The sequence below is a fragment of the Pelecanus crispus genome, chromosome 17 (genome assembly GCF_030463565.1).
Source record: "Pelecanus crispus isolate bPelCri1 chromosome 17, bPelCri1.pri, whole genome shotgun sequence".
Lineage (NCBI taxonomy): Eukaryota > Metazoa > Chordata > Aves > Pelecaniformes > Pelecanidae > Pelecanus > Pelecanus crispus.
The window spans coordinates 1,299,451-1,315,802 of record NC_134659.1 but is presented as its reverse complement, the minus strand read 5'-3'; the positions used below and the strand labels follow the sequence as shown (position 1 = coordinate 1,315,802).

General features: G+C 43.5%; 1 protein-coding gene across 2 annotated transcripts in view; it reads right to left on the bottom strand.

Moving 5' to 3' along the window:
* Positions 1-16,352, bottom strand: part of KCND3 (potassium voltage-gated channel subfamily D member 3) — a 121,765-nt gene that overhangs the window by 16,465 nt on the left and 88,948 nt on the right. For both annotated transcript variants that reach the window (XM_075722402.1, XM_075722403.1), the window contains exon 2: positions 12,610-12,772. In XM_075722402.1, the coding sequence (XP_075578517.1) occupies positions 12,610-12,772 (163 nt within the window). The remainder of the gene's footprint in view (positions 1-12,609; positions 12,773-16,352) is intronic.

Below are 16,352 nucleotides of genomic sequence, written 5' to 3'. Positions count from 1 at the left end.
CCATGTTTTTCTGCCATCTGCTGCAAATGTCTTTTGGGGCAGGGTGGGGAGGGATAGCTGTCTTCTGCATCTTATCCCACAAATGTGACAGACTAAGGGTCATTAGGGCCAGGCCTGAGATCACTGTTACTGAATATAACCCCTGCATGGAGAGTCTAAAAAAGGAAAAGAAAACGGCACACTGTGTCTGCATGTAGAGTGGTAAGAGGAGTTGCTAGGAAACCACAGGATCTCAAAATGCATATGACCTAATCTGGAAGATAATTTATATGATGAGAATAATAATACTAATGACAGCCACTTACAGGTTAGAATGATTAATTTGGTTATCTTGGAGCCCACGTGTTCCTGAGAGCAGGATGGAAGGCAGGTCTCGATAACTTCTGGCTCCTTACTGCTTTTTAAGAAACTGGAGACTCAATAAGCAGGAAGGGCAGTGAAGCCCTGTACACGTGGAGCGCTGAGGTGCGGTGGCGAGGATGATGTAAGTGGCTGTCCGCATCCTGGGTACCTACATTTCCCAAAGGGACTGACAAAGAAGAAAGAATAGCCTATCTTCATCTTTTAGCTGCTTTGGAGAAGTGCAAGGAGCAGGAGTTGCTGGCTAGGAAAAATGCTTTCCAGATGGCAGGCCCAGGAAATAGCTAATTATTATTTATTGAGGATTTTCATCTAGTTCTTATGGAGATAATGTTCACTCTTGATTTATGTGATATAATAAAGTATTAGGTTACAACCTATGACAGAACTTTGTATTTGCCAGACATCTTCAGCTTTCCAGATCTTCCATGCTTTTGAGCGAGGAGATGACTAGAGTACTGGTATGTCAGGTACTACGTGTACAGGTCCTGTGTCCACTCCTGCTCCCTCTTTGGACTGGAGCTGTTATTAGCATTATCCTTCACAGAATGGTTGAGGTTGGAAGGGATCTCCGGAGGTCATCTGGTCCAACCCCCCCAGCTCAAGCAGGGCAGCCTAGACCCGGTTGCCCAGGACTGTGTCCAAATGGCTTTTGAGCATCTCCAAGGATGGCAACTCCACAACCTCCCTGGGCCACCTGTGTCAGGGCTCAGTCACCCTCATACTGAAAAAGTGTTTCCTGATGTTTGGACAGAGCCTCCTGTGTTTCAGTCTGTGCCCATCACCTCTGGTCCTGTCACTGGGCACCACTGAAAAGAGCCTGGCTCCATCCTCTTTGCACCCTCCCTTCAGGTGTTTATGTACATTGATAAGATCCCTCCGAGCCTTCTCTTCTTTAGGCTAAACAGTCCCAGCTCTTGCAGCCTTTCCTCGTATGAGAGATGCTCCAGCCCATATCCTATCTAACTTTATCTGCTAAAACCATGCTAAGAGTGCTCCTGGCAGAAAATGCAGCTACACTCGATAAAAGATGTGAAGCGCTGTTAATTTCCCTAAACAATTAGTAGTTTGAATATGAGTAGAACATTGCTGACTGCTGCAGTGAGTCCAGTGGTGCAGTAGGTGTACACCACTGGTCTTTCAAGGCTGAAATGAAGCTGTTCTCAAAAGTAATCAACAGAATATTTTGATCTGATTTTTATTTCCAAGGTGAAATACCTCAGCCATTCAGTAAGTGCTCGATTTTCTTGCATTTGTCTGCATCTGTTGCTAGTTTAGGTCTGGACTTAAATTCTAGATGGAAAGAACACGGTTGATTTTAGGCTATGGAAAAAGAAAACAAGCAGATTGTACATTTAAACAGGAGTTTCTGCAGACTTAACAACGGGGCTTAGAGTGTGGAATGACAAAAAAGTATTTTCTTGTAGTTATGTTCTCACCTTCCTAAAATGATCTCATCTGTGGTACCTTTGACTAATTTTAGCATAAAATTCAGAAAGGAATTCAGCAAAGACTTCAGTTTGTACTTCGGAGTGGGAACTCAGTGCACATATGTAACTTGGAAGGGGAATGGATGTAACCTTCAGCTGGTAGAAAATATCTTGGCTCCCTGGCCTATTGTGGTAGTTCTTCCTTGCCAAGCAGAAAGTGGAAAATTCTTCATTTTCAAAAAAACATTAAAAAACAATAGTGGACAAGAAATTAAATGAATCTACTGTCAGTGGAGCGCTTTCCTCAATATAATCAGGCAGTGCTGATCATCTGTCCTACTTACGGCTCTGGGAAGCTGATATGCCATCTTTAACAAAGCCTGGAAACAGGCTGGACTGCCAAATTAGGACTCGGCATTATTACACGTGTTTGAACGCCGAGTGAAATAATGGCTGTTTAAAAAGCAAATGGCCCATATAATAAGTACTAGTTTTTATTCTGCTAGCCACGGTTCCATCTGGCTATTGTAATAGGCAGGCAGCGGAGTTACAGGAGTGTTAGAAAAGTTAGTTTCTGCAGTTCATCTTTCTGTCATTTTAACCTTTTTTTCCCTAAGAAACAAAGTATGCACATTTGGACTTTTCTTCCTCTCAAATCTTTATGTTAAACAGCTTTTGAGCCAAGTTTAAATATTCTGTCATTTTTGCTTTGGGGAGATGTTGTAGAGCTGCATATGGAAATTAGATAGTGTAGAACTCATTATATTCCTATATAATGTGATAGAACCACTTACAGTCAGACCTTGATCTTATTTTGGGCCTCTTCATTACTTTTGAGAGATGAAAGATTCCCCTCCCTTCCTCTGTGACTCTCCTTTTAATCCTACCTTACCCTTGGCACTGTTAAAGCAACAGAACATCATTTCAAATGCACTGTATCGTTTAATCTTTTCCAACACTGAAGAACATGATGTTCGATCTATTTATAGAACAATGCACAGAATATGGAGTTTAATGGATCTCTGCTTCTCTGCTAGTCATAGATATTGTGGCTGATTAAACGCAGAACCTTGTCAAAAGTGTTGTAATACGCAAAATTGCCGAGAGAAGTGCAGGACGGTCAGCGTGCCCCTGGAATTCTGAGCCTGGTCCCCTCCTATTGCGAAGTTCCTTTTGTACATTTTTCAGCTTGAACTTAAGCTCTGGCTTAAACTTAGTGAAGCTCTTACTCCTACTGGGCATTTATTTTAGAACTTCATTCTTCTATTTAGAAAATTTCTTCTGATTTCCAGCTGCATGTATTTGTTGCCAATTTTACTCCGTTGTCATTGTATTGACATTTTCTTTTTACATAGACCATGCTCTTTCTGGTGTTTGCTGAATTCTACAGGAAAGAATAGGATAAACTTCACTTTTTGTAGAGTTTGACAATTGAAGTAAGGTTTTTTTTGGAGGCCGTTTTGTATTTTTAGCCTCTGAAATGCCCTGCTTATTTCTAATACCTTTTAGTTATCTATCTATCTATCTATCCATCCACCCAGTAAGGGTTACAGTCGGACCTTGATCTCTGTAAGAACTGACCTTATGGACAGTTTTTCCTTGATTGAAATATGTTGCATGCAGTTACTGCATCTCGGCTGAAATTCAAAGCTTCCTCTATGCTGAGGTTCCCATGCTACTAGTCCAGCTGACTGACAAAGCTAGCTCTTGTCAGGTCTTAAGTTTGCCTCCTGAAAGAATAATGCTAAAAGAAATTCCTACATACACTTTTTCATATTCTTAATGCTGTAAGAAAATTCAGAGCTTGGGTCACAATCGCTCCAGGGATGCGTGGTCAAAGAGGTGCCATACCAACTGTAGTGGGAATCTGGTATAGTTTGTTGGATTTAGAAGTGAAGTATTATGGGGTGTAAATTAGGGTGTCAGAATTGGCCTAGAAACATGTTACTTAATAAACAACATCTCAAGAAAAGAGCCTCATGTTTTTCTGCATCATTAATGATAGAGAATTCTCTGTTATTATAAAATAAGGTCTTGTGTTTCACTGAAAGCAAAGTGTGATGAGCATCTGTCTGCCTGTGATTTGTCTGTCTGTCTGTGTTTCCAGCTCTCACTTTTGTAACATCTTTCACACAGCTTACAGCCCTAATTAATAGCTATAAAGTATTCAGGGGATGGAGAAATTAACAGAATTTGATCTAGTGTCACATGCCAACTTACTGATATATGAACACTAATTAATGGTGTGGAGGCCTCTGGTAAGCTACAGAAAATGAAGGTATTGCTTCATATAGCGCTGCTCGCACCTTCCCCGGGAAGGTGGTGAAAACATGGGGTGGACGGGGACAACCACAAAACCTTTGTGTGAAACTCAAGAAAAAATAAGCAAATTTGTAAAACTTGGGCCCTTCGTTCTCCCCTGTGGAACGGAGCCCGAGGGGAAGAGATGACGGCGGGGCTGTTTTCCTGCCCGGTCGCCTGCTCGCTGGCAGTGAGAGCGCGTTGCCTCCGCCGGGCAGGTACCCGCAAGGGGAGCGAATGGGGTTAAGCGTCAGCGTGGGCAACGCTGCTGCTCCAGGCGGGGTAGGGCCGGGAGCTGTGCTGCGTCCCGCTTCTCTATGCTACGAGCTTTCAGCATTAATCGAGAGAAGCGTTGCTTGCTGGCGAACAAAAATTGCCCAGAAGTCATCAGATGACAATGAAGCTGCTGTGCAGTGCAATTAGCTCTCTTTCTGAAGCTGCTCCTAGTTGTTCCTCTTGCCCCTGGGGTCTCTGGGGACAAGTCTCTTGCATCGGGCTTCTGAGGAAAAAATCCATCGCAAACCCATGCTATGGTCCTGTTTGGTAAGTGAAGTCTCTTAGAAGAATGTGTGTCTCGGCTCACGTCCTTACGCTGACAGCCACAACACATTGGCTGCACGCCTTGATTTGGCAGATGCGGAGGGAGAACCTGCCTGGCGCGCTGTCCTGGGCGCTGGAGCGCTCCCGGTTTGTCAGCAGAAAGCTGCGGAGTCGTCATGGCTACGCGCTGCTCTGGCCCCGCTTTGCGCGTCCCAGCATCGCTGCACGTTCCTGCTAGAATGGCTCCTAATTGTCCTGACTCAATCACTAACGAGGCTGATGCTTCGTATGTGGACAGAAACGCACTGGCGCCTGGATACCACAGCTTGTGGACAATGTGTGGAATTGCTCTTTATTATTGTATTTGTTCGGAGTTAATGCTGAGTTCGGTCTAAATGGCTGCACTTACATGGAGAACAGGTGGCTGGAATTACTGTCAGGCAGCGGTCTGCATAGTAAACAGAGGAGTTCTGCTGTACTGTGACAAAGAGGAGAAATGAGGCACTGTTACCTATGGAGCAATTTGTCTGGTGGATTGAACTTCTTTTTCTTCCTGCACAGTACTCGCAGGCAGACTGTGATTTCCCCATATAGACATTTTTTTTTTTTAAATTATCTGTAAGTTTTATGCATGCTCGCGATTCCCTTGCCTGCTCATGAACCATTCTCTGCCAACATTTACTGTTGCTCTGCTTGCTACCCGTGACTGGTCAGGAAAGCACATGCTGTCGTTTCTGCTGCCTTGTTTGGCGAGTCAGCAAGAATTGCTAGTGCAAAAGATCAGATAGATAAATTTAAAATCCTGGGTATGAATAGTATTGCCATAAAACGGTTTAACTTTGTAACCTTGCACATGTACATGAACTAACTGCAAGAATCCACCGAGCCAGGAAAAGAAGTGGATTTATCCCTATTTTATGCATGAAAAAACCTGAGTCACAGAGAGGGAAGTACGGAAGGGCGATGCTGCTGCAGCATCAGAGTGTGTCAAAACAGTGAGACTGGCTGTAGTGGGGAGACAAAAGAGGACGGCAGGCTCCTGCTCGTGCCCGCAGAGGGCCTGCCTTGTGCTGGGCTAGAGCCTGATGCCGTGCTGCAGGTAGCAGCAGTTACTGCTTGATGGGATTTTCCTGACCTTCAAACAACAAAGGCTTGTTCTGAGTCAGACTTCGCAGACCACTGCTGCTGGGTGGAGTGGGAGGAGTGGAGTAATGAAATTCTAGGACTTCTCAAGTTGGGCTGTGGAAGACATCTGGCAGTGTGTAAGCAGGGAAATTCTGCAGTGGCCCTCGAGAGATGCGCTGGTGGACTGCAGTGTTCCCATCTGACATACGTGACTAGAGGACTCGGAGACCTCTGCTGCCATCCCAGCACCGCATGTGTCAGCAGCAAATGTTGTTCTTCATCTGCTTATCACTGTCGTGGTACAAATTAGTAACCGCAATAAACTTTACTACCTTTACACCCACTTTTAGTATCTTTTTTCCTGACCCAGTGGATATATCCATATCCCTTAATCTAGACGTAACCATGTATTGCAGTTGGCACAGGGGTTTTTGAGCTGTGTTTGGTATGGAGGCTGGGAACTGCATGGGAGCTAAACTGCACTTGATTCTGCATTACGTAGAGTGATAAAATAACTAGTTAATAAAGGCAACAGCAAAGAATCTGATCGCTAGAACCCAGTTCCAAAGTAGGATAGGGCTTCTCAATGTTTTTTGGCTGGACATTTTGCATGCAGGTCTCCTTGACAAGGCGATTTCAGCTTGCATTTATTTAGACATCTGGGATGAAGTGGGCAACATCAGCCATTACAAATCCTACCAACTGTGCTACATAATGGAGCCATCTGGACAGAGGCTGCCAGGCACAACCCAGGCTGCCAACAGGTGGGGAGAGGGGACACGCTCTTGCTGAGATGACCAAGGAGAGACACGAGGATGGGTTAGTCGGGGTTTTACGCATTGCAGGCTGTTATCTGGTTATGACTGAGACATGACGTGAAAGGGCCTCAAGGCATGAAACGAACGTAGAGTGGCTTCTGGGTATGTGTGGAAATGATTCCATCTGGGCATCGGGCCACTATCGACAACAGGCTTAATATTTAGATATATGGGCTTGCTTTGGAGGCTGAACCTATAAGCTCTAGCTCATCGATTTCAGTCCTTCCTTTCAGAGGACACGTCTAGTTGTGTCGTGCAGTTTGGGACCCAGGGAATTTGAACTAGCTGAACTGATGGAAAATACCATTTTGCTTTCCTGGACGGTATGAAAGAAAAGAGGAAGGAATCCGGGTTGGTTTATTTGTTTGGGTTTTTTCTCCCCCAACGATATGAGGGGATGTGACAAACACCAAAGAGGAAAGAGAGGAAGAGAAAAAGGTACCTACCCCAGCAAAAATGAAATATCTTTCTTAAAAAGTAAAAAAAAAAAATAAAAAAAGCTTTTTTCACCCTGTCAAAAACTGTTAAATATCAACAACAACAAAAACATATTCCACACAGATTCATTGTGGTTGAAAAAACCATGGTTTTTAAATGTCAGCCAGCTCCAGTTTTAACCTTATTGTTTCTCTCTCTCCTTAAGTTCCTAACCCCATCCCCTGCTGGGAACTGAGTCATGTTCTGTCGCTGAGCTCTCCTTAGACAGCTCACAGCTTTGCTCCAGTCGCTTTTCTGGCCGTTCTGTTCCACGCTCTGAAGTTCACTAACCCACCTCCAAAATTTAGGGTGTCAGCTGAAAAACAGAACATTTCAAAGCTGCCTCCCCTGCTCGGTAGCAAATCAATTATTATAATGGCCTCATTATTGACAGGTGTGTGGGCCGTCTTTCTCCTGGGTATGATGATGACATAAATCTGGTATTAAGCATTCTTTTCATCACCATCTTCCCTCTTCATCGGCTCTGCTGACTGCAGTCTTGTTTTCCATGCCTCTGGGAGTGACGGCTGGGTCTGGAACAGGCTGTTTCTAGTCTGCCTCTTACGGAACAATCAGAAAGACGTTTGTGTCCCTACTCTTCCTTCCTTTTGGCTTAAGCCCCTTTTAAGCATCTCCATAGTTACCTCTTCACCAGTCTGCAGAGTCATAGCTGCCTGTGTGCACCCATCTCATGAGTAGCTCTCGCTGTCTGGAATAACCTTCCTCCATCTACTTCCTCTCATCGACTGCCATCTGAAAAGATATGGCTTGTCCCTTGCCCCTTGCTTCCTTTCTTCTGCTGATACTGGCTCTGATGGAATGCTTTAATTCATCCACCACGTCTCTGCTTCACCTAATTTATACCATCTACTCTTTGACAGCCCGCGTTACAGTTTTCAGTTCTATGTTACAGTTCTCTGTGAGAGTGGGTCTGCAAAATTATTTTGTCCTGGGTAGTCTTTTCCTTGCCTAAATCTGGGTGTTTGGTTCTTTCCTGGAAACTTATAACCTAGAGGATGAAATGAGAAGTGTATTTCAAGGCTTTTGCAGTATGTTGCTTGTTCTCATAGAGAACATATCTTGGCCACCAGATAATAAATGAAATTAATTGAACAGACTAAGAAGCTGTAGTCCTCAAACGCATATTTACTGCAGACCTGAAACCAAACACTGTGATTACTGAACTTTTATATTTGTAGATGACAACTTCAGTTTAGCCCCTGCGAAGTGTACCACTAAAACCATGCTAATCCCTCTGAGATTATCAGCCATTCCACTATCTTGGCTCATTTAGCAAATCTTAACTGCACTTTTTTTTTTCCCCACAGTATCTGAGCATTTACATTTCTCCCTCCTCTGCTGTGCAAATGTGGGAGGCATACGTCATTGTGTAAGAGGCCCCTTTCTGAACATTTGTTTTCCCCCAAACTGAGAAGATCTAGAACAGCTCGGTTGGCTAAATTTTAGCCCTAAGGGGGCTGGTCTAGAGACCAGTTTGCTTTAGGCTGTTGTTACTATTTCCAAGCATTTCAGCTGCCACTCTGCTTCCATGTGCCCTCTGAGGCTGTTCAAAACTGCTTTAAATATGCCTTTGAGAACTTAGATCTTTGTCTGCATGTATGTTTAAGTGTGCAGGCAGTTGGGGCTAACAACTGGTGGGGCCATACTGCTGTAATTAGTCGGACTGTATTGGAGCAGTCTGGGGAGATGTTGAAGGGATCTCTAGCTCTGAAGCATCATTCCAGGAATGAAAAAAACAACAGAACAAACTAACTTTGCTGCACTTAGGACAGTCTTTCTAGCTGAGGGACCTGATTTGGTTATTTTAAAGCTGACAAAGACAAGTGTCATTGGACCTGGGAGACTAAGGACCAACAAAGGCTCCCATAACACTTTGAAAAACACCTTTCTAGAAGTATTTTCACTAAGAGATCTGGTGTTTTCTTCTCCTTCTTCCTTCTTTTGTTGCTGTTTGTGCAAATGATAGGGCCTTGGATTTTAGTACTGGTTCTCCGCTTAAAGACATGGGAATATATATTTGCCTGTTAACAGCTAGAGTTTACTCAAGAACGATCATTTTTGCAGGATTTTTGACCAGTCTCTGAGTCCAGAGTTCTCCAGCATACCTGTAAACCTTGGGAGGGCAGCCTGTGCTTCTGGGATCTTTGCTGCACTAAGCCTGAAGGCCACATCTATCCTTTTCGATACTGCATTACCTGGCAGTCTTTCAGCCCGGCATTTCTCCACTGCCCTGCTGGCGGGAATACCGTTGTGGCTTGGGGCTGTATTAACTCAGTCTCTAACTTCGAAACAGTGAACTGTTTTACTTTTTCTACTGCTGCTAAAGGAGCAGCATTTCAGTAACTGTTAGTAGCTGCCTCTGCTTTTTCTTTCTAGGGTTGAAAAGTGGGAGGTGTAGTCCTCAAACCAGCGCCAGATACTTGTCTCCTCCTCCTTCGCATTGCATCTATGCAAACTGAACACAGCAAGAGAGAGACTCCAGCGTTATCTGACTTACAAAGTCATTCCATTGTCAAGCCTTTTTAAGTGTCAAATTCTCTTTTAAAACCAAGGGCTGTGACATTCACTAAAGAACACCATTGTTTCAAAGTCAGGAAGGTCTATTCTTAGCACATCAGTCAAAAAGAAAAAAAAAAAAGTCTTTGGGGGGAATAAAAAAAAAAACAATTTTACCAAAATGAACCTTGTCAGAAATGATCAATTCATCTTCCATTCGGATTGACCTGCTCCTTGCAGCATGCCAGAGGACAAAATTTGATGACACAGCACAATAAATTAAGATTGCCAGATCTCCTTGTAATTAATTCTCTTGCAGTGCAGTTTGGCAAAGAATAATTTATCTTCAAGGTGATTAAATCACTGGTGGTTTGGGTTTGGGTTTTTTCTCCTTTTTAAGGAACTTTTCTCCTCAGTTAGTTGAATAGATGCTGATGAGTAACAGCCACCTCCCGCTACTTTATTCATGCTATTTACGTACCTCTTCCTGCTAGACCAGTGCCTCCTCAACAGTTAAGAGCCATAGTTAAGACTGAGCACGTTATAACCCAGAGGGACATCAGGGCTGTGCTGTGTTTTCCTGCTTTCTGGAGTGTAGCCCCTCAGAAAGCCCCCCTGTTCCGGAGACCCCAGGTTTGCTCACACCCCAGCCTTCAAATCTGTGAATGTCCTATCCAGCCAATTTGGCACTCGTATAGTACTTTTGCCTTTACTATTACTCATTGGAAAAATTCAGTCTGAGTTCATAAAAAATAAATAAGTATCGTCTATAGCCTAATCTTGAAACCTACTTGTACGTTATAAAATTATGATTCTTGAACTAAACAGAACTTCTAAAGCATTTATACTAACAGCCTACAAATTATTTAATCTTCAATTAAAAGAGAAAAATAATTTATTTAACACACTAGAAACTTAGGAAAGACATCTGTGTTACTTCTTCAAAGCTGTGTCTTCTAAACTGCTTATAAGGAGCTTCTACTGGTGGGCTCTTCATATTCAAGGACTGAGACAGTGCAAAGAGCTTTTTGCAGCCTTCTTGAAAAAGCCATGTAAATGTCTTTGTATCTTTAATTAGATGGGGACAGAGTTTTAACTATTACTGCAACTTTCCTGTTTCTGAAGAAGGGATTCAATTCACTGGAGGATGATGCTGGAACAAGCATGCTATCAAAGCAGATTCTTAACGTCCCTGTGTATGTCCCGACCATCTCCAGAGAGGCTGTCATTAATGTGCTTCTGTCTCTTTCGTTCTCTTTAGTATTCATGCAGTGACGATCATGTGAAAATTACTCACGCTTCTGACTTCAGAAAACTTTCTTAGCCCAGAAATTCATCCAATATCAAGGGAATTAGAAATTCAAATGGGGGGAAATTATACACTGTGTGTGTCAATACAGCAAACCTTATAAAAGCTGCAATCAATCATATTGGCATCAAAGGTGGTGGTACATTTCTTTGTCACCAAGCGGATCGCAGTCCAACAAATAAAGGAAAAGGCGAACCGGAACAAGAAACTTCGGTATTGCTGCCTGGAGAGAAGGACAGCCTCATCCGAAAGCACAGACCTGGAGTCACTTCTGGAGCTCCTTTGTTTTGTGATCCATGGTTATGCACAAACCTTGTCTATTTGTCTTGCCTGTTTATCTGCTGCCTAGGCTATTCTGTAAAGCCGGTTCTGTCTCTCGCTGTGTTTATGTGCCTTTTCAGTAGAACAAGTGCTTTCTCTCAAAGTCTTCAATTATTTAAATGGGCTATTGCATGCTGTCCCCGTAAAGAACCTCTGTGTCCTTCCCGTGCACTGACACCTAGCATGTTCCTGTTGCAAGTTAAACCCAGATCTCTTATGCCTGGGTGCAGCCTCACATTAGGCAATCCACTCTGCAAACCATTTAAATTCATTAAATGAATGTAATGATCTGTACTGGTTTCCCGCTGTCCGGCTGCTGACTGAACAGTGTGCGGTACCGAGTGGACTTCCATTATGGTATCTTTAGGGTTTTTTAAATCTATATTCTGTTGTATGACTAATCAGATAAACAACTCTGCCTCAAAAACACCTCCCCAAATTACTGCAGTTTCACACGTACAATGCCAAACCTTATGCAGGTATGTGTAAAACCCAGCAGTGTCTTATGGAGACTGCAACTCATTCCTGCATGATTCTGTCTCTCTGCTACTCTCCTCGTGTTTTGACTGCCAAATTTTGTGGTTTTGTAGGTCTTGTATCTCAGCTCTCTGCTGACAGCTCCCTGAGATGCAAGAAGTAGGCACGGCCCAGATGCTTGCCTGAAGCAGAAATAGCACATCTTTCTACTACTATTCTCCATCAGGTCCCCTGAGTCTTGAATTTCTGGCAGGCAGCATTCCATAGGGAGAAAAAAAAAACCCAGACCTTTAGTTTGCAGTTGTTGTAAAAACCTGATTCTGGTTTTGGTGTAATTTAGCAGGCTGAAATAGAGATATAATAAATCTGTTATACTTTCTCAGTGAATCAGTAAGCTTATGCTGGTAAAAAATGTTCAGATTTTGGAATATTCAGTAATCCCCTGATACTTCCAGGGGCTTTTGTGTATTCCCAGTATTTTGTCTATGCTACAGTCTGCAGCTTTGAGGGGGTACCTGTACTGATATGTATGTGTTTCTGGATGGGTGTTTTTCAAAACTCGAGGGCAGAGGGAGGACTGGAACCAAGCAGCCAGAAAGATAAACAGCTCCTGTTAATGATTTAAGGGTTTAAGTGTATATGTATGTATTTCAGACTGGTGTGTAGCAAAGGCGAGCAATAAAAGCCCCTTTGCTTCTGATGCTTAAAATACGCCAGTACACAGTGTGTGCAATGAACTCGCTCGTGTCTGTACGGGGACAGCCGGTTGTAACTGTGTGCGACGGTAAGCCTACACGTGTAGGTAGATGGACGGGTGTACGCAGTGCTCAGGATTGTCACCAGCCTCTCTCGAGCCCCATGGTGACAAGCAGGGGCTGACATCTCCTGGGAGCTGCTGAGCTTTTGGAGGCGGCGGCCGCGCGGGATGGCTTACCTTCTGTGCTCTCCGCTTGTCAGCTCTCTGGTTCTGGTGGTAAATTCGGCTGAAGTTGGAAACAATGACTGGAACCGGCAGAGCAATGACCAGCACCCCGCTCAGGGAGCAAATGGAGCCAAATATCTTCCCAGCAATTGTCTTGGGCACCATGTCACCATAACTAGAGGGGGGAAAAAAAAAAGGGGGAAGCCCCTCCTTCAGACAAGTGCAATGGCACCAAAAGCCTTTTCAGGTTCCCTGAGTGTGCAGCAGTGTGAGTGTCCAGGTTGGACACTGAAGCTTAGAAATCCACCGTGCAAGCAACAATTCACGTGGTGCTGTCATCCTGGAGATGACGAGTGCACCGTGCTTTGGCAATGAATTAAGCTAAGCCAAAGAAAGGCGCTCCTGTTGCAGAATAGACGTGCTGGCTCAGGCAGCTGCTGAGCACGTTAAATTCCTGCCCTTGCTCGTTTAGTACCTACCGCTCCATGTAGATGAGCTCTAACAAACTTAAAACTGCGCGTCTGCTTGTGAGCAGGTTCATATATTTTCATTCCCTTGTATCCAGGTGCAAATGAGGACTGATCTACACTTCTGTTTCAAAACCCATCGGTTTCCTTGCCATCTGTACAGTCAGAAATGTGGGGTTCATTCAAAGACTGGATTCAGTGAAGGGTGAATTGTCAGGAATATGGGACCAGCCGAAAAACTATTCGGACAAACCTCTGCACTGGGTTTGACCCATTAGTGATTGTAATTTGTATGTTAAATAATACCAGCAGAACTGAGATGGAATAATCCATTTTACGCAGATGGGAGACGAATGCTGGTTTAGGTTCTGTGGATTCCACACGACAGAAATCACTACTCTGAGTGCTTATTTGCTGTTTGTGTTTTTACTTTGTACGTTGCAAAAGCTTTCTGCAGCAGTTTTATACTTAAGCTTTAACACTGTCCTTCTGTAAGGAAAACCAATGTGCTTTGCCTTATGGCTACTCACCAGTGCCGTAAGAAGGAGCATGGCTCTTATTCCCTCATGGAACATACGGTATGGAAACTGCTCTGGGACTCGGGCACGTGATTGACTGCCCTGGCTCACTGAACGCTCTGTTACAGCAAAGGTAATGGGGATTTCGAATTCTGATTTACAGTTTGGCCCGACACAGCCCCCATGTTGCATCCCAGGTGACCGGACCTCTTAATTCTAACCGACTGTGCCATCGCTCGCGATTCCCCATCTCGCAGCACAACTTCTGATATCTAGCAAGCGCCAGCTGCTGGCAATGCAAATGCTGTGCCCTGCGCGCAGCAGATGCGGCGGTAACCTCCATAGGAGGCTCTTCCTCCCCTGCAGTTTGCCCTCCAGAAGTGAATTCAGTGCTTTCTTCTGCAAATGGTTGATAGGCAAATAAAAACCCATCCAGAAAGCTGGATGTGGATTGCAGTGTGTTCTGATCATGTAACAAAAAGCTCATTTGTAGCTAATGCCCCTAGAGTGTGATAGGAACATGATTAGCACAGCCACTGACTGAATTTACAGGCCTTGTTTCAGTGAGCCGTTTATTACATGCTTGCATGCAAATGTATATTAATATCAATATTCATTGAAGTAATTTTAATCTGGAGGAAAGGGAAAAGCAAGCAGCCAAATAACAACAGATTTTTAAAAAAAATCTCTTGATTCTGAAATGACTGTGTACAAACCACCGGGGTACAGGAATTCCCAAAGTACCTCTGTGACTCAGGAGGGCACATTGTACTCTGAAATCCCACTACAAGCAGGTTTACATGACCTGGCTACACCCTGGAGTAGAAGAGAGGTCCTAGGCACTGCAACCTACTGAAGTTTTGCAGTAGAGAGGGAAAGGATGCTAAAATTAAAATCTGTGCCTAAGGAAGACACCCCTTGTTTCAGGGTACTTGAAATCTGGAGAGGCCCCTAGTTGCTATCAGATGGTGTTTGGGATTTCCATGCTCTTCTTTGGGAACGTTCTGGTGTTTGATGCAGCAAATATTGAAAGGCAAAATGATTTACAGTTGGCTGTATTTTTACCTTTGATTTTTGTGTATGACCAACAAAGAGCTTTTATGGGAATAAGAGTTGTGCTAAAAATAATTTACATCCAAGGGGAAAGCCAAGTATTTCAAAAGACCTTTTTTATCAGCTGAACTTCTTTCCCCCATCCAAGAACTCATTGGTATGAGGGTCTCTGAATAAAAGCAGAACTCATTATGCATTAACTGCTTGCTCCGGAGAGTCTCTCCTGTGCTCTCCTTCTAGGCTCGGTGGCTAGGCAGTGTGGCCAAGCAACTGGGTGAAAGATTACCATCGCTGGGCTGTCACACTCGCTTGTGTCCCAGGAAAGGCTTAGATTCAGGCTAAGTGACAGCTTTCCTTGGTATTTTCAGGTTTTAGGTGTTTGTTTTCGGGGCTGGTTTGGCGGGGGTTTTTTTTGGGTTTTTTTTTTTTTTTGGTGTAAATGTTTCAGGCTTTACTAGCTAAGTCTTAATTATTCCAAGCAGAATCCTTTTCCTGCCTTCACCTGCATTAAAACCCCACAAAATACCTCAAATCAATAAAATGCTATTTATGTCTATTAACTTTTTAGCTGCTGCTTTATGCAAAGATAGTTTAAAAGCTCTGGCTAAGTGACAAGGTCTTCTGCCTCATTTAATACTGTTCTAAAAAAAAAAAAATCTTTCTTACTTTTCCTCTGGCACCCCTTAACACAGTAAGGCTGAAAATTAATCATATGCCTCAAACATGATCTCAGTGACCTGGAGCACTGAGAGAAAGCCCTTCTGTGCATTTGTAGAAATTATAATAATAAGTGTCTGGCTCACAGTCTGTCTTGTAGAGTTTTGTTCTTACACGCAGACTGAGAGTTACCTCATTACTTGGGACTTCAGAGAAGGTGCTTTAAAACACTATCAGGAAAGATCAAACTGTCTGGGAGCACGGAGGATTTTTCTGGGGAGATGTAGAACTTCATTTGCAAAACTATTATGAGAGATACTGCGATGAGAAGTTTTGCACTAGCTGGAGCGGGCTGCACAGGAACAAGACCTAGAACTTGTAACACTGACTTCTGGATCCACCGCAGAGTTATCTGCGGAGAGGACGCTGTTAGATTCGTCCCTCTGGGTTTGCACGGCACGTCGTGCGCTTCCAGCCGTGTTCTCTGGCTTTACTGGCCTGACCTGCAATGTGAGTGATGCTGATGTTTGGAAATGTCATAGCTTTTTGATCAGAGTAAAACCCCGCTCTGCTTCAGCAGAGCTTGATCTAGATCCCCTTGCACTTAATGAGAGGCCTCCCTTTGACTTTGACTATAACGGGGTTTGGAATGAACCTATAAAGTTGCAATTGTTCTACTCCTATATTGACATATGCAGCTACTGCAATATTAATTGCTGAAGTGATTATTTTTGTCCTGCTCGTACCACGAGGTACTAATGGCCACATGGCATATTTATAACAGATACAGTGCCAAATAATCTCAAATATTGGATTTCAGTTAGTACTAATTGGGCATTTTAAACCCCAAACTTCTATTCCACAGACTGGAATGAGAGAACTCAACTTTCCCATTAATTTGTTTAGTAAAAGGCAACTTGTCACCTAAAAAACTTCTTCTACAGAAACTGCATTTTAAGTAATTCATCAATAATCTCATTAGAGCAGCAAGAAGATAGAAGACTTAGGTAATGATTAACATTCAGAGGGTCTAACGAGATGTTTGAGTCTGTAATAAAAC